The sequence below is a fragment of the Amblyomma maculatum genome, chromosome 4 (genome assembly GCF_055883805.1).
Source record: "Amblyomma maculatum isolate TAMU_Amacu chromosome 4, ASM5588380v1, whole genome shotgun sequence".
In the NCBI taxonomy this organism is placed as follows: Eukaryota; Metazoa; Arthropoda; class Arachnida; order Ixodida; family Ixodidae; genus Amblyomma; species Amblyomma maculatum.
The window spans coordinates 102,579,020-102,605,335 of NC_139347.1; the positions used below are offsets into that span (position 1 = coordinate 102,579,020).

Consider the following 26,316-nt stretch of genomic DNA (forward strand, 5'->3'; position numbering starts at 1 on the left):
CTCCTTTCATTCATGATAAAACAGCGCAGAAAACGACGGACCAGAGAAACGAGAGCACAGGAGAAGCGCTGACCTGCAACTAAATGTTTCATTCGCTAGAATCTTTGATGGTTGGGAACACTCAAAGAAATGAAAACAAATAGTCGAACCCGAATGTATTGAACCCAGATTATCAAATTATGGTTTATACCGAACTCTCAGAATATCACCTTGTAAACCCGATACAAAAGTATAGGAGTGGTGTTCGCCTTTATCCAACTTCAGTTCAGTGAACATTCGATATATCGAACTGCGAGCCATGCTCCTGAAAGGGTCGCGTCTCCTAACGGGGAAACACGGTCACTTCGCGGGCGGATTAGGATCCACTACGCAGTCTTGGTCGCCAGCTGCCAGCGTTAATGTTGTAAATCCGTTGGGCGAGATGAACATGGACATCAACTGCAAACTGTAAAAAGATATAAAACCCCGCAGAGATACAGACAACCTTCAAGTATTCTCGAGAAAATCAATCTCATTGTGCCATAAAAAAACGAATTTGCTGATGCGGATCTTTTGCGGTATGAAAAGCCAACTAGCCCAACGTAATATTCTGCTAAATTACTGCTTTCATTGTCGGCATTTTTTCTGTTCTCTTTGCGGTGCGTGTCTCTCCTCTGCTGCAACGCCCGTTTCATCTGATATAGGCGAGTGCCTACCGGCATGCGAGTTCCCGGAGATGAAGGCGCACTGCGGGGCCAAGATGACCCCAGGAGCGCCATGCAACGGCCTGCGGGGTTACTGCGACGTGTTCCGCAAGTGCCGAGACGTGGACGCTGAGGGACCGCTGACGCGCCTGCAGCGCATCTTTTTCGGCGAACAGTCCGTCAACAAGATCAAGGAGTTTATCACGGTACGAGAAAGTACTCCCAAAAAGGGATGGCATCAGGAGGTATGGCTTGGTTGGCCACATCTGCTGCAAATCTTCGTAAAATGAGACGTGTGCCACAACGCGGCACTCTCATCACTAAGTTAAAAACTCGGACGCTAACTCAGTATCAAGCTTGTGATTTAGAGATAAACAAAGTTGCTGGAAGTATAGCAATAATAGCGGAGTAAGAGTTACGTAGAACTGGACCAGTGACTGAATGGTTAATCCATTTGATCGCCTCGACAAATATGACAAGCGTTTCGCAGATATGAGACATGCAGCAGTGAGGGGGGAGGGGGGATTGTGGAGGGTGACGCGTACGTTTCGTAGACTTTGTATCCCCACAACTTCATTTAGGATATAAGGGAGAGCATTGGAGCTCGCGAAATGAACAAAAATTGGCAGTGGCTTAGCTCTGGCTAAGCCTGGTAAATTGCGTTAGCAATGGCCGTATGGCTACGCTTTTGTGGTTCGATGGTATGGTTATAGAGTAACACATGACACACAATGGTTACGACTGTTATTCCGGCGATTCTTCAGTGCGCTGTCTTCGCTTGGTGGCATTGCGGCGTTCATGAGTAGTCATGTGTTCATTAGTAGCCGACGAGGTGCACGCACTTGGAACGCTAGAACGTAGTCGCCGAGCTTCATCTTGCGCATGATGCTTAGCACGACGTTCTTCACGTTCTTCCACTGTCTCTTGTGCCCGTTGTCGCTTCCTTGCTGCAGCTTGTCGCCGACACCTGTCTTTAGCAGCCTGACTAGCAAAGCAATCACGGCGAGGCCGAAGCAACAGCGAACCATCTGTTCGGTGCAGCAGCCGCGGCAGCGGCATAAAAATCCCTACAGATCACCAAAACAGCAGTCCTGGATAAAGTGCCGTAGAGCATGGCATTTTTGTATAAACTTATTTGATAGCTCCTGCATTGTTTGAGTGTAGTGTGTTTTTCTTGTTCCGAAACCAGTGATTGACAGAGCTAACGGCAGTACTCACATTGGTTTGTTCTATGCACTGGTTGACGCTTCCAGCTACACCCGCTGCTTTCGGCGTTCCTGGCCTTGGGTACGCTGTGGCTGATGATCCTGGCTTTCCGCTGCCTGGCCGTCCACACGCCCACCAGCAACCCGAACAAGAAGCCGGCGCACAAGCTCAAGGACACGCTGAAGCAGCCGTGGCGGCTCTAAGGTGAGAACTACCGCTTAAAGGGGTATACTGAGTCAGCGCTTGTCTTATAGCTTCATTTTATCTTGTCATATATGTCTTCCTGTTTGCGCTGTTTTTATTAACAAGAGGTATACTGTGTAGAAACTTGCTAGCTTTGTTGAGGATGCTTAGAAAATGGCAATGGCTGCTGGATGGGTGTTACTCTGTGTATGAGTTTTATAACTGTCCAGTTAGTTTGAAATGAATCGTTGATTTTGCATGTGTTAGGTACTTTCATGGGAGCTGTTTTATTCTGCAATGCTAAAGGTGAACTCTTTCATTTATGCGCCTCCAAGGAAGACTTTTTTTTTTTTTTAGTTACACATGAAACAGCTGAAGATTTTGGGTACCAACAGTTTGCAGACAGTGGTCATTGCATAGTCTTTTGGGTTTCTTGCAGGAAATTTCACGCACCAAAAACTATGAAGAAATTTTGATCACTTGCTGAACAGTGACGCAAAGTGCTTATAGCACAACAATATAGTACACCCTGCCGAAAAGACCATGCACTGAAAATCCGTAGCTTTCTCTTCGGCCGACATGAAGTTTTGTACAGCAACATATTGAACTAATTTAGCCAATATGTATTGCGTATTATGGAAGGTCCTGATTCACACACCGCTTAAGGTGGCCACAGCGGGCTTCTCGCCCACTTAACCCGGCCCCCTTCTTCAGCTCATCAGTCGGACCCTGCGCATGCCCTGTTTTGGTGCTTGCTGTTTTGCCAAATTTCAGATTAAAAAGGAGGGTAAGCGAAGCGTTATTCTTTGGGTCTTATCTGAATTTGAACCATGATTAGTAAATATATAGTAACAGGAAATGTTTTGCTGCTGTCGTCAAACGAACATAATTGACATGTAGACGGATTTTAAATAGTTTTCATGTAAACCTCGACTGCGTTATCCTTAGGGACATCGTGAGGTTTTATTTTGCTCGCGCGTATGTTCGCCTCACCCTGCTTAGCCTGGGAAAACACCCGCACAGAAGGGCATAGAAACAAGTCGGTAAAGTGAAGCAAATGAACTGAACAGACATGTTCAGGACACGGGTGTTTTTATGGACGAGAATGCGTAATTTGCAGGTTTACAAAACAGCGATGTGCGCGCGCGTGCGTGTTTGTGTGTGTGTTTGTGAGTGTGTATGGGTGTGTATGCGTGTGTGTATGTGTGTGTGTGTGTGTGTGTGTGTGTGTGTGTGTGTGTGTGTGTGTGTGTGTGTGTGTGTGTGTGTGTGTGTGTGTGTGTGTGTGTGTGTGTGTGTGTGTGTGTGTGTGTGTGTGTGTGTGTGTGTGTGTGTGTGTGTGTGTGTGTGTGTGTGTGTGTGTGTGTGTGTGTGTGTGTGTGTGTGTGTGTGTGTGTGTGCTACGAATGTGGTTGCAACGAGAATTCTTCTCGTTTCGTTCGTTCTTGATTTCGGTTCAGAGCTGAACCGAAAGAATTCTTACCGAAGTTGATCCCGTGTTACTCTTTTCGTTTTCTCTTCAGAGTCTTTGGAACGCTGGCGTGGACCCTCTTCGCACTGGGGCCTGTGCATTCAGCGATTTCTTCAGTGCTGGGGATGATATTTCTGTTATTTCTCAGCACATATTTTACGGGCGCTCTCAAAGAAACAAAAAATGACTTATTCTTATTTATATCTAAAGAGCAAATAGATTGAAATATTCGTTGTTTTTGCGCTTATTAAACCTGCAGATTAGCGCTCAATCACGAATGGCTGTACGTTGCTCATTGGCGACCTGCTATATCTCCAGCAAAAATCTTAGTAATAGCTGTTGCATAAAGGACGCCCAGAAATAAAAAGAAAATGTTTTAGGACATGCACCTGTAGACACAACGTGCGCACGTAAGCGGTGATTTCTTGTATATAAATATTTGATTAACGCGTTGAATTGAGAACGAAATAACGGTGGCACAAAACAATGACAGGATGCCATTACATTCAACAAATATTTGAGATAGCATATATTTTAAAATTACTATTTCTCCGAGTTGTACCGTCGGTACAAGCGCTCGAAAAATTCGGCCCTACTGCGGAGGAACACGTCCTGGCGGTCGTAGTCGAAGCGTTCCCGCGTTCCACCGAATTCAGCTGGTGCGAGATCACGAGGACAGATATCCCAAAGCTGCGAGGCGTCCTGCCCGACGAAGTGGATCTGGAAAGTTATGCGGAAAAGACAGCGGTTTTGAATTTTACGTCATTTAAAGGAACAAAACAGAGAAACTGATATCAGAGAAGCTCAGCGTATGATGAATGACCTAAATAAATATAAATTTTAAGGTTTTGCTATAATCTGAATAATTACCGATTCTGCAGAATAGGAAGTAGGAAGGGGAGAGGCGGAGCGGTAAATGGTCTCTAGATGAAATGCGATTTACGAAAACGAGTTTATCAGTGATTATCTGAACAGACTCGGACTCCCCTCGCCGCTAGTTTGAAAAAAAAAAAAAGAGAATTGGATGGCATGATTATCTACATGAGATCCCATTGTTCTTTGCATGGGTGCATTATCCTATTTTGTCGAAAGTTTCTCTCCAGTAAAGACATACCCTCAAGTATAGCCCTACCCCTACCCTTCTGAAAATGTTTTTCAGGCTAGCATACTCACATTTATTTTGCTCTAATTTACATAAAAGTTTATTTTGGAGATACAATTTGGAGGCATTTCCAGCAAGAAAAATAATTGCAGTCGTTTGAAACGTTATATCCCATTGCGTTGCATTCAATATCTCTCCCCCCATACCCCCGGCACCGGTTGTGATGTGTTTAGGGCACTAGACTACTGTGCCCAAGGATTCGGGATGAAATACCGGTCGCGGTGGCCGGTTTTCGATGGAGGCGAAAAGCAAGTCGTCTCTGTGCTATGCGATGTCAGTGCTCTTTAAGGAACCCCTGGTGGTCGTTATTTCTGAAGCCCTCCACTACGGCGTCTCTCATAGCCCGAGTTGCTTTGGGACGTCAAACCTCATAAACCAACCGCACCTAAATGGATAGTATATATGCTGTTCATTTGCTTGCTAATACCACCAGAGTGGAAATATCGTTTCCGGAAAGACGTGCTGGTCGTTGTGTTTAGGGCCGTATCAGACAAAAGGGTAAAATTTAAAATCTGTACACCTAACGGACTTACAAGAGTGCACTTTGCTTGCATGCGGAAATGAGAAAGCATTGAGAATAGTGCCTAGTTCTTTTCTAATCATAACATTAACTATCGCTATTACGAATCAGTATAATTATCAATAGCTATCGCTATAACAATCACTATTATCGGTAATCTTAATGGTAACATATCTAATCTGGTTAAGTTAAGTTCAGTCGTTCAGTCGCGTCCGACTCTTCGTGACCCTATGGACCATGTCACGCCACGCTTTCCGGTCTCTCACTATCTTCCTAACATCACATATCATATAAGCGATTCTGTTTGCCAAAATTTGTATTGAGTTACGTTATCACTCTTAACTTTGTTTTCATTATCACTATCATGAGTAACTATAGTAATCTGTACATTGCATTGCATGTCTTACGTCATTATCATTATTCATCTACTATTATCTGGTTATCTCTAATCTCGTGGTCACAGAACGAAGTCACGCCACCATTCAAGCAATGGTTTCGCAATAGAAATCCCTCAATCTATATCTTCAAAAGGTTCTCTGCCGTCAGGGCGGCTCTGACAACACACACATGAGGACAACGTAGTTACATGTTTTGCGTGGCTTCGTTCATTTTGCTCGTCCAAGCGACAGCAGTGTGAGCCAAACTCAGCCTTAGAAATGGACCTCGCAGATTTGTCGCAATACACCACGCTATCGCCGGCACAGTATGTACAATTTCGAATTACGTAAGGCCTGTCTGATGCGGGTTCATCTTGATTGCGCCCTTCTTCGTTTTGCCCATCTGGTGTTTTCAGCGCGAAAGTAATGAAAAAAAAAGAAAAGAGCACAAAAGCAAAGAAAGCAACTAGTCTTTATTAAAAGCTGCGCACAGAAGTTGGCAGCTGCCGAGGTAATTGGTCACTAAACGCAATGCTGTGTTTTAGAAAAAAAAGTATAGTTACGCATTTCGCAGAGGCTTCAGGTACTTGACATCGGTCTCTATTAATTTTAGTTGGTGTGGTCTGCGGAAAAAGCAGTTTCGCACAGCACTTCCAGATAAAGTAAGGGAGATTATACAGTAGAGGCGCCAGCATATCTTACCCTGCTGAGAAGCTTGCTGTTCAGGAAAGGCTTCACTGCTGTAAACAGGAACTCGGTCACCGGCGGATGGTTAACGATGTACACAGCCTTTATTCGGATTGGCACGCAATCCTGCAAGTAATTATTGCAACCTTAAAGCAACTGCGGCGGCCATTTGCCGCCTTTAAAAAATACTTGGGAAGTATATAAGCTTAAAAGCAAAAAGTGATATCTCTTAAGAGTTCCTACGGCCGCTTGGGTTCGTGCCTGAAATAGAGCTACCGTTCTAAAAGGATAAGGAGTTGATGTATCTTAGCTTAAATTAGCAGGAAAACATTTACTTGATTGATTGAAAAAACCGTTTGCCACCAGAAAAACCCGTTGACCCCGCTCCTAGCACGCGCTGACTTGAGGACGAATATTATAAAGTTAGAGTGCAAAAAAAAAAAAAAAAAACGAAAAGAAAAACAACAAGTCATCATCATCATCAGCAGCAGCCTGACTATACCCACTGCAGGGCGAAGGCCTCTCCCATATTTCTCCACATAACCCGGTTCTGTGCTAGCTGCATCCACTTCACCCCTGCAAACTTCTTAACCTCATCCACCCATCTAACTTTCTGCCGCCCCCTGCTACGCTTTCCTTACCAACTACCAACTGCTTTCTTGCCGGAAGGTGACACCTTATATACGGCGAAAAGAGCATGAAGAAAGTACGGAAAAGTAACATAACAGAAATTGATAACAGTTAGTATATTTCAGATATTGAAATTCAGCGTCAAAAAGAGTTATGGACGGGGTGCGGATGCACTCACTGGCAGGCTTCCTTATGTAATAGGCGTCTTAACTAACGCGGGCCGTCTGGTCTGAACTTCTGCCGAGAATCTTTGTCCGATCAAACCCTGCCACGCATCCTTTGCAGTCTCTTACGTGCGCAACTAAATTTGCATACCTGTCATCAAACTTTTTTAGTTTTAGTGTGTGTTCTCCTAATCGGTCATTGACGCAACGGCCAGGTTGGCCGTCATACAGCTTTCCACGTGACATGGGAATAGAGTAAACCACTCCAGAGGAACACTTCACAAACGGCGTAACATGATTTTTGTTACATCCACGTTTTTTGGCATCACAGATGCGTGGGCACAGCTTTGCCAGTTTGTTGGGAGCCGAGAAAAGGACAGTACGCCATGTCTGCTTGCCAGGTCGTAGCTGTCCTTTTTTCGGCTGCTAACAAACGGGCAAAGCTGTGCCCACGCATCTGTGTTGCCAAAGAACGTGGATGTAACAAAAACCATGTTACGCCGTTTGTGAACTGTTCCTCTGGAGTGGTTTACTCTATTCCCATGTCACGTGGAAAGCTGTATGACGGCCAACCTGGCTGTTGCGTCAATGACCGATTAGGAGAACACACCCTTAAACTAAAGAAACTTGATGACAGGTATACAAATTTAGTTGCGCACGTAAGTGACTGAAAAGAATGCGTGGCAGGGTTTGATCGGACGAAGATTCTCAGCAGAAGTCCAGACCAGACGGCCCGTGTTAGTTAAGACGCCTGTCACATAAGGAAGCCTGGTAGTGAGTGCATCAGCACCCCATCCATAACTCTTTTTGACGCTGAATTTCACTATCTCAAATCTGCTAACGGTTGAGATTAGAAAATTTAAAAAAAAATTAAATTTTGATTACTTCTTGCTTGCTTGTGCGTAGTGCTTTGTCTGTTCAGTTATCAAAATTTTTTTATGTTACTTTTCTGCACTTTTTTATGCTCTTTTCGCCGTATATAAGGTGCCACCTTTCAGCCACAAAGCAGTTGGTAGTGAGCGCTTGTGCTGTGTCGTTAGCTTCTCTTTATGTGGTTGTTTTTGCGCTCTAACTTTATAATGCTCAATATGCACCAACTTGCCCAGGAAGAAGTTATACGGAGGAGGACTAGTGATGCGGGGAACAACATAGGGGATACACTAGCGCGGACAGGAGAGTCAGAGAGAGAGATGAAATATTGAGAGATTTTTCCAGAAGGTGGACGCGGGTGGCATACGATAAAGGAAATAGGCTTGAGTAGCAAAACGTCCGTTCCAGGAAATTTTTGGACATTTTTTGGGGAAACTTATTGGACTTAATTTTTGCACATACTGTATAAAATAACGATAGCAATTTATATACCCGCAGATCTTCCCCTTGCACGGTTGGATTTATTTTTTTTGCTGTTAAATTAAAGAAAATGTGCCTCACTGGTTTTCTATAGCCGCCTAACTTAAAAGAAAGAAACAGCTCAAACAGACGGGACGTGTAGAAAGGCGAGACAGACACAAGAACTGTGTCTAAATTAATTTTCATTAGTTCAGGGCAATCTTCAGAAGCAATGTTTTAGTACACATCAGAAGCTTAGACAGCTTTTATCGATATGTTCATAAATTACCTTATAACGTTCCAAACTTGTGTCACAATTACTTGAAAACGCACTCAATTGGTGTTATAAGGAAAGTCTTATAGATAGATTTGGTTCAGTATTGGTTAAACTTGGATGGAAACGGAAGCTTCTTTTGCCTGCTAATTATTCCCCTATCACGTCCGATCAGTGTAAGGTGCTGCATTATTGGGGACACTTAAGCTCATCCTTTAAGGGTATGAGGCGAGAGCGTAAGTTACCAGTCCACACATAAAGTCACGGTTCAACCAAGCCGTATGCACGTGCCTGCGTGTCGTAGGGGTAACGAGAATGCAAACGGTTCGCGCAGGCTGATTTTGATATTTGTTTCAATACGTTCACAAAACGTACCTGACAATATTGTTACGTGGTGGCATGACGAGCGATGGAACACGGTGACACAACAGAAACAGAACGACGTGATGACATGACGATGAAATATGCTTTAATGGCCAGCGGGCCTGGCGCGAGCGCTCCGCTCCGCGCCACTGCCCGCTTAGTCGTCTCCGTAGCAATATTCTGCAGCTGTCTCACTGTTAATTCAAGACGGTGCTCACTAGCTTTCTGCGGCAGATTTACTTACTCGCGCGAGAGGAAGAAAAAAGTGTAATAGCAAATTTTTGCCAAGTCATGGGAAGATTACACCTTTCTCATGAATATGAGCACAGCGGCATTTTATATTATCCCACAGTTACCCCACAATTAAAATATCTCCCAGAATCCTGAAGCTGTTGTGTTCAACGCGAGCTCAAAAAAAAAAAAAAAAAAAAAAGAGAAAGTGGTCAGCGGTTAACACTTGTAGCAAGAGGGTGCTCAGGTTGCGTTTTCAGATTCTTTAATGTTATGCTTTACTGTTGCCTTCTTTCGAATGTGAATTATAAAATTCATCTAACGCTCACAGATTAGAACGCAGCTCTTCTTACTTGGCTGGTGCAAAGCTTGCAGGAGAAACATTATTTCAGCTGTTCCTTTTTGATTGCACAGAAAATGATTATTGAACAACGACTAAGGTACTCTGCGCGGTATACCTAACACACTTAAAGGTGAAGGTAAAACTCTCTGCCTATTTACGTTAATATTGCCCTAAGCTCACGACCGTACTTACCTGCGTGGATAGAGCCAGTTTAACCAGCAACGATGGCGCCAGGTGCACCAGGTGGTAGACGCTTAAGCCCTTCAGGTCTACAATTCCAGCAGCGCCATTAATTTGTGTGTCGTTCTCAAGAGCACATCTTCCAGTTAGCAGAAGCGTTGCTCTGGCCAAGTCTCTGAATGAGCACGTGCTCGGTTTCCAGGCACCTGTAATGCGGATTGGGCAGTATTGTTTTAACACTGTCAGCGCTAGACGCATCTAAACATAACTGCAGTTCCTGTGAATTAAAATATATGGGCAGACTGTGTAAATAATTCTTTTAAAAACTTTTAATCGGGCTCGTATTTTGTATACGGCCAAGGAAGCATCCCATGAATTTATAAATTTCTAGGCTCATCACGGGCGCCACATCGGTTCAGTTCATCGCACACAGAAAAGACTCGGCTTTTGACTGTTTGCTCCATCGCACCCGCCTTAAACGAGCAAATCGCTAAAATCACCTGTGTGCGCACTCTAAACACTCGAAGTAGCCAACAACTAAATATGAGCGAACTATCTACCAAGCACTTCCCGGTCTTGTTTGCATCTCTCGATGTGTCTTCCGTTTCATTTCTTGTCTCTTGCTAAGCGGCTTATTCTGCACCATGTCGTTATGCTGGAAATACATTGCTGATGCAAGTGGTTATGAAGGACCAAATGGGCAGCGAAATTTCGCTCGAAGTGGGCAGTTGAACCAAAACCAGGCCCTATATTGAAAACATAGATATATGATGATAGAAAGTTATTTGTATTTCTGGAGATGCTCGTTAGCTGGTTTGCTCTGATACTTGTGCGATCCTAGGCTTTGCGATTTGCATTTGCGTAAATTTATTTATGCATCTAATCGATAACTTATGCATCGTGGGTGCAGACTTGAGGATCCTGGCGTACGTGTTTCACGATCGGCTTTACATTCGTTGAGGCTGCCTTTGAGGTTCTTGTATTCTTTCACGGGTGACGCGTGGGACCCGCTAGTCCACATCTGAGGGTTTAAACGCGCCTTACCAAGTACGAGCCCATTTATAGCGAACCTGATGGCCATTCTGATTGCGTTCGCTGTATCTAAAGTGGAATTACCCCGTTATAGCCAAAAAGACAATGTCACGGCAGAGCAGTGTTTATTCCTTTACGCAGTGCGCCACGCGCGTTTGTACCTTTAAAGCATGTTTAAGAAGCTGCCTTGAAATATCTCAAGCTTAGTCACATACTTTTGGCCAAGGCACTTCCTACGGATGAGCCGTTTGGGGGACGTATAAGCGCTTGAGCTGTTCACGGTCTTTGTGGGAAGCCCTAAAACCTTGTCGTTCCGACTAATTTTTCCGTATCCAGATTTGAAGCTACCACAAGACATGTCCCCGCAGGGAGCCCAGCTTGAGCGAGCAACTAATACTTTTTTGAGCAGTATATAGGCCTCCAAATTAAGATACACCTCTCCGCAGCTACCAGGATCTTGACGCAACGTTCCTTTTTGACCTACGAACCAGGTGGGAGCCAGCTTTTTTTCACCGAAAGCCCCGAGAGAGTGTTGGAATAAAGCGTTCATAAATTGGTTCGCACTGTCCGCTATACAAGTGTGACGCAGACTGTATGGGGGGCCTGAAGGCTGTCTGCATATGCATCAGCAGCGCAAGAGGGAGAGATCCGATTTCCATTTGACCGGGTAGTTGAAAGTTTGAAAACCTACACCGGTTTTCAAACTTCTCGGATATCTTTAGCGATTTCACGAGGCCGCCTCGTTAGTTATGGCTGATCAGCGCCTCGACGGCTGCCCGTTTTATCTCAGACGCAGTGCCGTAGCCCTAACCCTTTCGGCCCTGGTGTCGCCACTTGGCACCGCAACACCAATGTTCCACTGTTGCATCAGGAACTGGCGAAAAACTGCTGTAAATTACTGTCTTAATTGCTTCAGGATCCCCGTTTTTGTCGATGTTACTATTGCCGCTCTTGTGCAAATCAGTGTGGTGTGAGGAGGAAGAAGAAACGACGCGTGGTGAGCCATTACTAATCAAGTAACAGTATCGCAAATTGCTAAATTTATATCTCATTAGCCATGAATTATTTTGCACTGATATGTTTAGATCCTTTGCTTAACACCTTTCTAAGCTTTACCCACATTTTAAATACAACTGAATATGTATAGGCCCCTTTAGGCCATGTTTTGTGCATGTGTGATTTTGACACCATCAGGGCTCAACGGTTGTGATGCTAGGGATTGGTTTCTAAATCAGCTTCCTCTCATTTTTTTTGCCGATATGTCTATATTATTCAGGATCTTGACTGCTGACATCAATTATTATTTGCGGCAGACGAACTGATTGTATAGTTGTTGTTCAAAAAATGATGAATTGAAATTTTTCCTATCCAAGAGCACTAATTTTGGAATCAAGCCAGGCACTGATAATGATAATATTGGTTAACAGCAACATGAAAAATAACAGTGAGAATAGATTCAGCTTTGAAGTTAAGCTTTTACTGAACATTTTTGCCATTCGCTCCTTCCTGTGGACACCACTAGGGGGCGTGGGGAAGCTAGCGTGACACGTGGACAACAGCTGGCGCTGCTACCATCCCGTTTCAAAGGGGACGCTCCTGTATTCCATCCATCCACCGGCTGGCATCACCGCACGTGAAGGACGTGTGCCTGCCCTCTATGCTGGAACCAACCCAGTGTGTGCTGCTATTTTTTTAACAACACGAATAAAATGCGCTCCCATATGCGTGATTCCGTTCTCTCAACGGTAGGGTCCTCTGAGCAGCGTCACCTGGCGACAGATAGTGGAAATATTCTAAAAATGAATAAAAACACATTTAAAGCCTACCGTACACGTTGCCTCATTGGCGCAATGGATTAACATTGCTTACCTGAGCACTTGGCTAATAAAATGTATGTTCGAATCGTGTGTTTGTACTTTTTTTCGAAATTTGTTTAATATCTTTCTGGAGGGTGTTCCCCTTTAGGTTGCACCATGTGATGTTTTTCATTCTTAATACCCACAAAACCTGCCGTGAACACAGCCGCAAGACAACAGAATGACAACGCTTACACTATTTAATTATTTTCAACGTAATCATTTCCTGCCTTTAGTGAGTGTATGTTACCTTTAGGTTGCGTTCAGACACATCTCTCTGTAACAATCGCCGTTTAACCCGCTCAGAGGCAACCCCTGACGAGAAAGAAGTTGCGGGACCCTACCGTTGAGAAGACGGAATTACGCCTCCCATATACGTTGTTTTTTTGTTTTCGAGAACAGACATCAATGCTTCATTGGGCTATGGATGAAACGGAATTTTTTCAGCCCATTCTTCAAAATAGCAAACTACACAAACGTAAAGTAGATAAACTGCTTTATGGCTGCTCCGAACTCCAAGATTGAATATAATTTCATTTTCTTCTTCGTTTTCACTAGCGGTAACCAAAGTGGCTCGTTTCGCATTTTACAACCATTAAGCCCTGATGTCCTTTTTTTGACACCATGTCTCTAAATCTATAAATACTTGCACCCTGAGCAAATAAATTTTAACAGCGTGGTTGTTGGACCATATAGATAAAAATAAAATCTTGGAAAAAATCTACCAAAAAAATTAAAAATCCAGGGTCGAAAGGGCTAATACACGTTTTGACGATAGTTCAGCTTTTGTTCGTAATAGGCGAGCGCGTGGCCTATAAAGGCTATAGAGGCGGCTTTTATAAGCGGGCTCGATTGCTTATATATATATATATATATATATATATATATATATATATATATATATATATTCTTAATTCTACCCTGAAGAAGGACGGTCTATCGTCCGAAACTGTTGTTAGAATAAAATAGATAATCGGGTAAGTTGTGTGGCATCCTATATATATATATATATATATATATATATATATATATATATATATATATATATATATATATATATATATATATATATATATAAGGCGTTGTGAGTAACTGAGAAGTTGTAGAGGTTAATGAGTGGTGTCAATCGATAGAGGGTGACGAAATGTTGTGTTCCAAAAATAATTAGACAAATAAGTTAATTAGGTGAATAATTGGAGGCAAAGAACGTAAAAGTAAAGGCGAAAATGGTCTCATTAGCTAATGGCCTGACGCCCCATTTGAATGTATCGAATACTAAAATAGTTCATTAAATCAGTCAATTAAGGTGACGACAAAAATGTGACGTTACGCAACCGGAAGTTGAGCCGAAAAAGGACATAGGAAAGAATTAGCGCCCAATTTGAAAGTACCAAATACTAAAATGGTATAAAAAAAGAACTGAACAAGGGTAAATAGGGTACGCCTCAGGTCGCAGATGAGCCAACGTTTCGACAAGTGGACTTGTCTTCATCTGGGCCCAGACGAAGACAAGTCCACTTGTCGAAACGTTGGCTCATCTGCGACCTGAGGCGTACCTTATTTACCCTTGTTCAGTTCTTTTTTTATACCATTTTAGTATTTGGTACTTTCAAATTGGGCCAGACGAAGACAAGTCCACTTGTCGAAACGTTGGCTCATCTGCGACCTGAGGCGTACCCTATTTACCCTTGTTCAGTTCTTCTTTTTTATACCGTACAAACCATCTTCTTCCTTTCGTTCTACCTGAAAGACTAAAATGGGTAAACAGAAGTAAATTAAGCAACTACGTTGATTTAAAGGAAGGGAAAGGCGCGGTAACTGTCTCACTTGTTTTCTGTGGACACCTCAACCGCGCCGTAAGGGAAGGCAGGAAGGCGGGAGTGAAAGTGGAAAGAGAGAAAGAGGAGCCGTAGTGGAAGGCTACGGAGTAATTTCGACCACCTGGGGATCCTTAACGTGCGCTGACATCGCACAGCACACGGACGCCTCTTTCGCCTCCATCGAAACGCAGCCGCCGAGGTCGGGTTCGAGCCCGGGTACTCCGGCACAGTAGTCGGGCGTCTTACTACCGCACCATCCCGGTGGGGAAATTAAGCAACTAGAAGCAACCAGAAGTAACCAACAGCGAGAGGAGGATGGCTGGTCCTGGCCCTGATGGGGCTGGGGTAGGTAGGTCACCGTCGCTTGCGGCGGGGGCTAACCTGCCACCGAATTTTTATCTGTTGTAGGCCGTCATTGTACCCGCCACCGCTTCGGCGCTGAACGATGGCTGTTGCGGCGCACGTCTTTCTCTCCCTCTCCTTTTTCTTTCTTTATATTTTCTTCTGTTCGCACGAGGCAACGGAGGTGTCTCAGGTATACAGAGCCAGTAGTAGGCCCGTGCATTTTCTTTTCCTTCTTCCTACAGCCACAACAACAACCTACAGCAGCATCCGTGCTTTCGCAATACTCCAATGCAGATTCTGCAGTGCTCTTTAATTTTTTATTTGTTCTTTATTTACTTATGAAACTGGTTACGAAGGACAACGCCGACGGCTCGAAACGTAGGAACGGGCGCCAAAGAGCTGCGCTCTAAAAGATGTAGAGAAGCAATAAAAGTTACGGTGGTTTATTCCTATTAAAGCAAGTTATCGAACGTAAGCTCTGCTAACCCTGACAATACACATCAGCCTCACGTCTGTGAGTAAACGTTGACGTATTGGGACGCCACGAAAATCATCCACTGCGAGACTGAGAAACCAAGCGCCAGTTGCAATGTTTTGAAAGGTTGTAAAGGTTGGAAAGCTGTTAAACCTAGTCACGTGGTCAGTGCATGTAAAAGAATCACACTCGATCTAAATTTCTGGAGCCCTCCACTACAGCGTCTCCAGGCCCAAGGTCCCACGCGCAAAGTCACCTTGAACAGAAGTGGCCGGAATTTCCTGAGCCCAACACTAGATATCTCTCGGCTCAAGGTCAAAAGCAGAAGTGAATGACCTTGGGAGTTGAAGTGCGAAGAGTAGACAGTACTGCAGAAAGCAAGCAATTTAATAGAAAAAAGAAGGACTGAACTCATAGAAGCAGATAAGATATGAAGAAAAGATATAGTTTGTGGAAAACTTCAAAGCAACATGAGGTGAGATAAACGGAAATGTAAAGCTCTTGATCAAGCGTGAATCTTCGCCCGTTAAAATTTCACCACACTTCGGCAACGGCAGGACAGCACGGTGCATAGAGCTCATGCTCTAATAACCCAGGGCTTATTATACCACACTAATGAGAGATAGGTAGCGAACGCGATGGTTAGATGGCATCCTCGAGGCACTGCAGATGAAGTTATGTGATGTTAGAAAGATAGTGAGAGACCGTAAAGCATGGCGTGACATTGTCCATAGGGTCACGAAGAGTCGGACACGACCGAACGACTGAACTGAACTGAATGAGAGATAGGTAGTTTATAGTGTGCGCCACTATCTTTTGGAATCTCCCGGAAACATGAAAGCACACAGATATTGCCAGCCTACGGCTAAAAAATAAATATAGTGAAGTGATTACCCGAACATATGTTTTGACAAGACATTTCAGGTTTTCAGCCGTTCCATTCCATTTGTGTTCTTCCCACACAAAGGCTGAATGACAGGCCGACAGAAAAAAAAAAGTGCGAATGTACATCACAAGTAAGCGCATTGCGCGTTAATTTCGTGCTTCCATGAACCACAGACGGACGCTCGAAGTGGAAAGGCGTTTATTTAGGCCGAACAACCGGCTTATATAGCCTGATCGGGAGAAGGGGAAGGGGGGAAAGAAGCAACGAGGGGAAGGGTGGAAGACATTCTGGCTGGCGTTCGCCAAAGGCGGAACTATAATGCAGAACGTTTCACAACAGTCTACTTGTACGCACTTTAAATCTGAACCTTTCTTCCATCTCAAATACTTCTCCTACTTTGCATGCAGAACAATAGCAATAATGATGGTGATAACGACAATCTGTGTATTATAGACTGTAGTTGGGAAGCGTTTCAAAAAAGATAAACAACTGAAAAAATAGCGGTGATGAATAGGATTGACGCGTAGGAAAATCGATAGCATTCTCTCTACCGTCTCTTTGACCCGCCGTGGTGGTGCAGTGGTTTGTGTTGCGCGATCCATTACAAATCAGGCATTTGCAGCAACACTTCCATTCTCGGAAGCCACTCAGGCACTTCGTCTTGTGTCTTGAAAACTTCAATAACACTCGCAAGGGCTTCACGAAAATACTGCCGTATTTTCCTCGCATCAACGTCTGCATGCCTGAAAGTCATTCTGGATCGCCAGATACTGGTTTTAACCCATGTTGTGTATTTGTCGCGTAATATTCTGCGTGTGTTTGTGTCGAGTAATTTGTTCTTTATGTTTAAAATCTGGTAATAAATTAGGCAATAAAGAAAAAAAGTGGTGGTGCAGTGATTAGGGCGCTCGACTACTGCGCTCAAGAATGGGGGATCGAATCTCGGCCGCGGCGGCCGCTTTTCGATGGAGGCGAAAAGCTAGGCGCCCATGTGCTGTGCAATATCATTGCACGTTAGAGAACTTCAGGTGGGCGAAATTTCCGGAGACCCCCACTACGGCGTCTCTCACAGCCTTAGTCGCTTTGGGATGTTAAACTCCACAAACCAAACCAAACGATCTTTATCGTCTCTTCATTTGTTCCATTCCGCAGTCTAGATTCTAGAATATGCATTGCGTAGCTGCTACCACTAACGCAATCTGTAACCTGTAACTTCGCTAAGCCAAAGACCATTACTACACACCAACCCCTGCCACTTGGCATTGGAGTGTCATTACCTAGTTTGCGAAAGCCAGTGCTTCATTACGAGTGGTGTTTTGTTATAGCGGGTGTTCCATTACAGCCATGTTTCAATATAGCCGGTGTTTTATTACAGCACGTGTCTTGCTATAGAAAGCATTTCATTCTTCCCAATGTTTCATTATCACCGCGATGCGCAGGGCAGCTTTCGGATTCATGGAACTGCTAATATCACACTAAAAAGAAACATTCAGTGAAAATACCGCTGCTTTTACTCATGTTGAAGGAGACGATGAAGAGTTGGAGCTTATATTGACGCAGCGCGGAGTGACGCGGCAGAGGGAGAACCCATGACCGTGAAATTTGCGGAAAAGAAATAGTTGCTTCAAAACCAACCTAGCCTTACGAGTGCCATCCTTCTTCCAAATGCATCCGGTTGAGAGGAGACCATCACAAGTTCGTTGTCATGGCAAACTGTCCTGATGGGGACGTTCGCCGGAGTGAGGTCTTCAAATAACTCTGGAAGGTCCCGGCGCACCAGGCAGAACTTTTTAACCGTCTCAAAGGCCTCTTCGACGCGGTACTCCCGGGCACGGAGGAACGACAGCAGAAATTCGTCGTCGGTAGGGATATTGAGAGATGAAGCTCCTGAAAATGAGTGAGAAGAGCGTAATATGTCTGGAGGCTTTTATTGAAGGTGCATTCTACCAGATTCATTTTTTCATGCTACACCAGCTGTAATCTGCACTCCATAATTTCGTCATATTCTGAATTTCACTGGCTTTTTAAACAGATGCGACGTTATTCAACGTTGAACAGAGGCAAAATATTTAGTTGAGTAAAATTGCCACCAAATGGAAGTCAATGTCACTTATATTGCAAACTGCGGCTTGAAAGTGCAGCTACGGTGCGAGCAAGCTTGACTGGCCATGCTTTCTTTATTATTACACTCTGTGTCACATTTTGTAGAGCGCAGCTCTTTGGCGCCCGTTCCTATGTTTCGCGTAGGCGTCGCCGTGGGCGTCGGCGTCGGAGAAATGAAACTAACAGTTCTTGGCTGTCATGAAAAAAAGCTTTGTGATCGGAGAAATGAAGAGAGAAATTGAGTTATCGGAAGGTTGCGGGAAGCAGCGCGTGGGCCCATAGGAACGTTGCGCGACTAACTGATGCCGCTGACGCCGCTAGCGAGTGAAGAGAATGTGACTCTGCGTTTCGGCTTGGGATGCTTGCACCGTGATCCACTGATAGCGAGCCGGCGTTTCGGTAACCGGAGAGCACCCTTGCCGCCACGCAGGGAGGAAGGGGGAGGGGGTATAAGCAGCCACGAACGGGGGAGCGCGCGCAGCAATCAGATAACACGCGCGGTCGGCGCCACGCAGGAAGAGGAGGGCTGAACTTGGGGGATGAAAGGGGGCGGAACAGGTTACGAGGCCGACGGCGACGCCGACGGCAACGCCGACGCGAAACCCAGGACCGGGCGCCAAAGAGCTGCGCTCTTAATATATTGTGACGCAACATGAAAATTCAGTCACGGTGGTTCACGATTGGTCATTTTTTATGTAGTTGCTTATTGCCTCAGGAAATAAGGAACATAAAAAAGAAACGAAAACGGGGGTAATGAATAAAATAAAATTGGTTGGCCGATCTAATAACGTTCAAGAGGGAAGGATGATATGGCTCCATCGTCCAAACAATATAAGATGACGGATTGTTTGGCTAGAGGCCCATTGCTACCAGTTGGCGAATTTCGTTGTCTTCAGCGCCGGTAAACCTACAAGTGGTGAATATCTGCCTCAGTACTCTGGAAGTTGCAGTACACCTTCGGCCTCGATATATATATAAATCTGTTTCATATAGCGTCCATAGCTCGGTTAAAGTTGGCTAAGCGTGTTTTCGCGCCGAACACAGTAGCGTTTATTGTCATTGATGGCGATATTTGACTGTTATTTACTGATTTATTTGTTTGCCGTTTCATCTTTTCGAATTCGTTAGCCAGAATCTCTGTAAAAATTAGTTGGGGTTTAACTCTGGTTAATCCTACTTGAATTGCGATAGCAACGGCGAAAGCTTCTTTTGCCTGCTACATTACTCCCCTATCACGCTCCATCAGTGTAAGGTGCTATATTATTGGGGACAATAAGATCATCCTTTAAGAGTGTGACGCGAGAGAGTAAGCTACCAGCCCACATATAAATGAGAAGGGTTCAATGCTGCTGAACCGAATGGGGAGCGAAATCATTAGCTGCCGGTGACCGAGCGTTCTTCTTCTTCTTCTTCTTCGTCGTCGTCGTCGTCGTCGTCGTCGTCGTCGTCGTCTTCTTCGTCTTTGTCTTCTTCGCGGCTGTTCAAGGTCAAACGTGGCCCTTCCCGGGACGACGCAATGGGCCGAAACCTGCCGCAGTATTGCTATCTCAATAAAAATAATGACAAAACATAGCATCAACTCTGCAAATGGCTTCGAAGTATGCATCCTGTCTACTAGGTTTCTAGCATTTGTTCCAAAGTAATGTAAGCTGAGGTGTTCATCCTCCAGTTATGCAAACTTGGGGTCTTTGGGTGCTGCCTGACGGACTCCACCGATTCGCGCATTTCAGATGTCTCGTCTTTATGTAGATCTGACGAAAAGAAGAAAAAGCTATAGAAAAAAAATATTAATCACGCATATACGCTAAACTATGAGCGGGCATACTATATTTGTCGCCGCCGTTAACGAAATGGCATGCGGAATATCTTTAGCAATAAAAAGGCCCACGGGGAGGAAGACAGCGCGGGACGTTTTTGTGGTACTCAATGCACTGAAACCTAATAGTCAAACTCAGTATATCAGTAATGAAGAAACGAAACGTAATCATATAAATAATAAAGAAACCTTAAAATACATTTCAGATGAAATGAGGTAACTTATTCAGACACGTTTTGTTTGCCAGGGAACATAGCAATGCAGATTTTAATGAAGCAAAGTGTAACGAAGGCCATTTGCCGGAATATCAGGCACCGCTACGTGCTTAATTAAACCTATACCTCAGAGCATTTTTCGTTTCCATCTGCACAAGCTGAATGAAAGGTCAAACTACTAGTTATAAATTGTTTCCGCAGCAGCGAGAATACCACTACTACAGGGATAGCTGCTAAACCCTTCGACATGACACATATATAACGCGTTTCCCTTGAACAACGGGCTCGTAATTTGCTGAGTTAATTTTACATTATAATCAGAGAATGATTACTCATTACCACCCATTCTAGCGCAGCCATACAATTACAAAAGAACGGTTGACAACTTTTCCAGGCACTTCGTTTTCGAATAAAAATTCTCCCCAGCGTACCCGTGCTTCGAACTCGAGGCAATCGCCTTTTCAATGCAATAAATTTATTAATTGTACGAATAGGGACGGCTAGCGTACGGTAGAACGATAGTGAATTGATTAACTCGTAGTGTGAACCTTACATGCATGGGCGCGTATGGAAACTTCGCTACCAGTTTGCACCCAGACATTTTGGTAACAAAATAAACAAGCATTGCCAGTATCTGCAAGCACCAGTTGTCGCGCGATGACAAATTTTGTGCATATATCGGCGCCGGTTCTGAGGCAGTGAAACTGAGAGACGACCCTACTAGAGTTAAGAGGCCGAAAAAAAAAAAGATAGGAATATGCGATTTACTCACAGTAAAGGGACTAGAGGCACATAAAACAGGCAAGACAAACCTGGCAGGAACCGCCGGCAGGCCCGGAAATATCACAGTGGAGACTTGTGCGCAGGCCACCAGCGATGGAAAAAGGACCGTGGCTTACGCTGTTTTCATCGTCTTCGTTACAACGAGTACAACGGCTTGCTTGATGCTTTATATCTAAACGGCGTTAATTTTGAAGAGCAGTTGGTTTTGGAAATTGTCATTAATGTCTTCCCCTTTCCTCGCGAATACATCAGCCGACGCACTGAACACTTTTTCAGTTCAAGTATTGGAGGTAAGAGTAGTATATACCGTTTGAACACATTTCGTGCCAACTCATTGTTGCACAATGCTTCAATGCGTGGGTCCAAGTCCTTCATGAGGTAACGTGGTTCGCTGTTATCGCTCTGGCAAGGCTCTGTCGGATGGCCAAGGTAATACTGAAAAAATAGTCTCTAGCTCAGTTCTTCGTGGCGTTAGATGCGGATTGTGGTGCGGAGCCATAGCACGGACGGTTCAGTTCATTGTGCTACTGCTGGTGGAGTTGTAGGTTCTGAGCTTGACTATTCTACCATTTAGCGTCAAGATTATTACTACACGATAAGCAATGCAGAAAAAGGCATCAATAGAGAAAGCATACCTTTTATGAGTCGACGTAAGTGCAGCAGGGATTTCTTCTTCTTTTCTGGTGTCTCTCCAAGTTCAAGCCTGGCCGTTTCTTCGAGACTAGGATGCGGTCTTTGTTGAGATGGTGTGTTAGCCGCCTCTGCCATTGTCACAACCGCAGTCCTGTTTAGTAGAGGAAAATTTTTGGGGCTCTGTTTTCGACAGTTTGAGTTGCTAAACGGGTTTGCCTCTTTTTGGTCTGTTTTGAGTTTCACAGTTCAGTTCTTATTTGTCATGCTAAGCCGGGGCGTGCGAACTTTCCTTGTTCCTTATTTATTCAGGTTCGGAGAAAACACGTAAAAAGGCGTTCATGCTGGAACGTCTGTTTTACGAAAGAACTTTGACTCCGAAGACCCTAAACTTCGTTCAGCATTCTATACTACTGCGCAGTGGTAAGCATATATCCCGTTGTTATACATCTATGTCTGAAAGCTGCTGTTAAAATATCGCCTATCAGAATATCGGTCATGGTACATCTGAAGGGCTTGAAAACAGTCCACTCGAGTTAGAAAATGAAACGTACGGCTAGGTACAATTTCAGATGAGCACAGAGCATGAGAGATCACTTCGATGCGCTTGCTAAAAAGGAAACTTTGATAATGGGCCACCTGCCAACACAGAAGGGCAATTATTTGTGAATGCTCTCAATGCAGCGGTTTGGCGAAAAAGAATGAAAACATAATTTACTAGGAAAATTGGTTTAATAAAAAAAAGGGGTTAGGTATCAGTCATTAATGTGCCGTTGAAACACAACGAGTGAATTTGCGTTCTCCAAACTGAAAAAACAAAAAGCGACCCTTGTTTTCAAAGCGCTGGTAGTAACCTATTGTGCTTATGTTTTTTTTTCAGGTCGGAAAAACACGAATGAATGTTTGATCTACATTGACAGTTATTACAGTCAATGTGCGTGACGTCAGATACACTGCTTCCTATGAAGTTTTGGGTTTAATAGTCAGCAGCTTTCGAGTTCATACGTGGAAAATCCTGTAACAGGATGCTATGCGCAGGTCCTACAGACATGCTGACACAAATGATGACTATCTGTTATACACATAAAGGCACTCAGAGGTATTTATATAGATTAGTGGCGCCACTTCTTCCAAATGTCATAATATATCCCCTATTCTCCAAAGATGTGCCATTTAAATGAGGTCTTGAATTCATTGTGATTTGTCCTCGCGTTATGTTAAGCCCAATCTGACCTACCGCATCTGCGAGAGAAACATCGCATGCATTTACTTGTGGCCATTGCACACAAGTGAAAAGCCCGGCTTAGCGTTTTTTCGTCTTGGAGCAAGTACATCGGCCCCTCCAGGATCTCGGACGCCTCCCGTGAGGGAGTGTGTCATGACTTTCAAACTAGACAGGTCTACACTAGTTAACACATGCTTTTTGGGTGGCCGCATATTGTACACATCGGAAGACAGCGCCTACATGCACTCTAGAGAGAAAAATAATGCCACTGTTTCGTAATGAAGTAGCACAACGACGATCATTGAATAGGCACAACTTCACCGATATTATTAAAATAGGACGACGTTAGATCCTCTTGCCTATAGCACAGATATAAAAGGATTGGTGGCAAACACGAAAACAACCAACAACGGACGCATTGGATTTCTAAAGAAATTGAGATATTTTAAGACCGGAAAAAAGGAATTAATTCCACCCTTGCCTCCCCTCCCCCCTGCTCCACCCCACTACACGGCCAGTCTTGATTATATAATGACGGTTGTCCTGCAATACATGGGAATGGTAATACATTAGGGGGACGCCACATCCTCGCATTAGGAGATGACACGATAGCGCCTTCAACACTGTGTTTTGATTCAGCGCATATTTTAATTTTGTTGCCTAAGATGGTTTTTGGGGAATGGAAGGCGCATTATCTGTCAGACTTCTCGATGGACGCCTTCAATTACAATTAATGTAATACAGTCGTAAATTCTGTGGAATACTGCGCTACTTGATAGACAGAGACAAATGGAAGACGACACGCGAATCTGTCTATCAAGTAGCGCAGTATTCCACAGAATGATCAATCAACTGGCCCCCGTGTTTGCATTGTTGACAGTCGTAAGTGCATATATCCTCGGTTCGAATCCCTGTCGCAAAATAGCCTCTAACTTCACTAGCACATGGATGCTAAATGGGAAGCGAAATGGCATGACGTCACCGTGAACACTGCCCAAAAAACGGTTGCGTCGCACCTTCAACACGAAATCACGTGCGTACTCATTTCGAAATGTTTGAGACACGCGTTTTTGCTCTATATCTCAATTCTGGGGTACACCAACTTTAGGTCGAACCAGTCTATTGCGCTACCGCCTAAAGAAGGAGCGAAAATACTAGCATTTACGTTCAATTACTCAATATACTGCATCCCGAACCACGAAAGCTATGCAATGGCAGAGAGGAGCCGCGTTTTGATATCGACGTTTTTACATTCACAGAAAGCGTGATCTCGTCAAAAAAAAAAAAAAAAAAAAAAAAAAAAAAGTTGACAGCATGCCATGCAGTGCGACAGGGAATCATTTCTTATCCACTGAGGCATTCACCGTCAGAACGGAAGATTGTGTAATCTCAATAAATCCTACTCGGATGAATTTTCACGTACTTTAAAAGGCACAGATAAACCGTTCAAGCATATTTGAGGAGTGATGAAATCGCCATGATGTGCACCATATTTGCCGAATGTAAACAGGGAACGGCCTTTGCTTCTAAGGTATATAATTCTTACGAACCCACCTGGAGACCAAAACATCTCGAAAGGTGGATGCAGTGGTTTCACTTACCTTACGCAGATTGCGATCTTAGCGGGCGCCGTAAATGCTCCCAGAAAAGACTTAGTAACAACCCTCGCAGCCTGCTTACCTTTGTCAAATACACTCCACGTGGGCATGTGCTCTGCGCGCGTGCACTCATTTTCATTGGCTGCAGTAACTTTCGTAAAACCCCTTTTCAATAAGGCAGTGTGTGCCATGCTTTTTCATTTGCGACCGAGTGGCCCAACTTGAGTCTTTGTGGCTTGTAATACTCGCCCTCTGACACTCATTAACAAAGTTAACTGCGCTTCGGATTGACCGCAGAAAAGCTTGCTCTGCGGACGCGGTTTCGTCCTGTTGTCTCACTCATGCTCGCATAGCAGCGCACATGTTTTGCTACTGGTTATGTCATTGCGTATCACACTATATATACCAAGCTAATTTTAGCCAAGCGTTAAAGAATGAAATATTTGAGGTATGCCGAAGAAACCACATGTATACAGCTGCCAGCCATCTGGTGCACCACAGGCATTTTTTTTTTGTTTTGCTATTAATTACTTGGTATTTCAGATAATTTTTCTAATTTTCTAATTATTGCCTCTACACAGTAAATGTGATCTGCAAAGTTAGAGAGCCTCTTCTGAAACACCCATTCTATTTATTGCCGACAAAGAAAGCCTTTTCCCAAGCTCTTAAGAAAGCCTGCGAAATAGAAAAAACAAATATCACGTGACTGGCGCATTTGTGCGCCACAATTGCGCTGCTCTCAACCCGGGTTTCAGTGAACGAATTCAGCTGCGGCTTTGGCTACACGACCTCGTTGCAGCGGTAGGCCTATATGTCTGCGTTGCTTTCTTCGTCCGCTTCAGGCAGTCGCCGCACGTGATGGATGTCGCAGCGAGCTCACCGCGCTGGCTTGAACCACCGCCAACATATCGGCCTTTGGGACTGGGCTGTCGAGTCACGGCCACAGCTAATTTCGTTCACTCAAACCAAGATTAAGAGCGCCACTATCGTGGAGCACGAATGCTTTAGTCACGTGATATTTTTTGTATTTCGTGGGCTTTCCTTTGAGCTTAGGAAAACGATACCCTTGAGGCTTTCTTTATCGGAAATAGATGGAAGGGGGGTTTAAGAACGTGTCTCCAACTTTGCAAATAATATTTATATTTTAAAAGCAATACTTACTAAATTAGAAAGATTGTCTTAATTACTAATTAGTTAACTGCAAAATAAAAAATTGCCTGTGGTATGCCAGATGGCTCGAAGCTGTATACGAGTGGTTTCTCGGGCCTATCTCAAATGTTTCATTTTTCAACCCTTTCCTATAGTTAGCTTGGACACTTGGTACAGTGAGTTGTTTTCCAAGAAGCTACGGCTTAAGTCCAAAGTAACGTTCTCCTTTTCAATGGAAAGCAATCATCTGAATGAAAAACGCTGAACCTGCTAGGCCTGTAGAAAAAAAAATATCTCGGAATCAAAACTGCCTTTAGAGTTATGATTGAGCACACAGTGAGTAAGCGCTCAACGCCCGTTGGACCAGCTTTGCAATATAATTGCTATGTAGATTATTATTATGCACATATTAGCTGCCTTTTCTTTAACGACAAGCGCTAATATGAATGCAACACTTACCTGCTACATTTTAGGATGGCAGCAAGCTATGCAGATGAGCGCACAAGTTTTCTAACAAAAACTGTGGGGACGCTGGCCAGCGACGAGCCCAGTAGGACGACAAAGAGCGCTAGTACCGGTG

The 26,316-nt window shown here is 44.1% G+C and overlaps 2 protein-coding genes across 2 annotated transcripts in view; one reads left to right on the top strand and one right to left on the bottom strand.

Moving 5' to 3' along the window:
- LOC146191880 (disintegrin and metalloproteinase domain-containing protein 10-like) overlaps positions 1-3,798 on the top strand; it is a 46,535-nt gene extending 42,737 nt beyond the window's left edge. Inside the window, exons 13-15 of the mRNA XM_084600387.1 lie at positions 689-889; positions 1,937-2,093; positions 3,596-3,798. Coding sequence (XP_084456513.1) covers positions 689-889; positions 1,937-2,092 — 357 coding nt within the window. The 3' untranslated portion in view covers position 2,093; positions 3,596-3,798. The remainder of the gene's footprint in view (positions 1-688; positions 890-1,936; positions 2,094-3,595) is intronic.
- A 288-nt stretch (positions 3,799-4,086) lies between these two features.
- On the bottom strand, positions 4,087-26,316 carry LOC146191881 (alpha-tocopherol transfer protein-like). Its single transcript, XM_084600388.1, has 6 exons — positions 26,196-26,316; positions 21,770-21,918; positions 17,853-18,104; positions 9,816-10,009; positions 6,305-6,415; positions 4,087-4,263 (listed from the first exon to the last, which is right to left on the bottom strand). The coding sequence occupies exons 2-6, from the start codon at positions 21,900-21,902 to the stop codon at positions 4,087-4,089; spliced, it is 867 nt and encodes a 288-aa protein (XP_084456514.1). The 5' UTR covers positions 21,903-21,918; positions 26,196-26,316.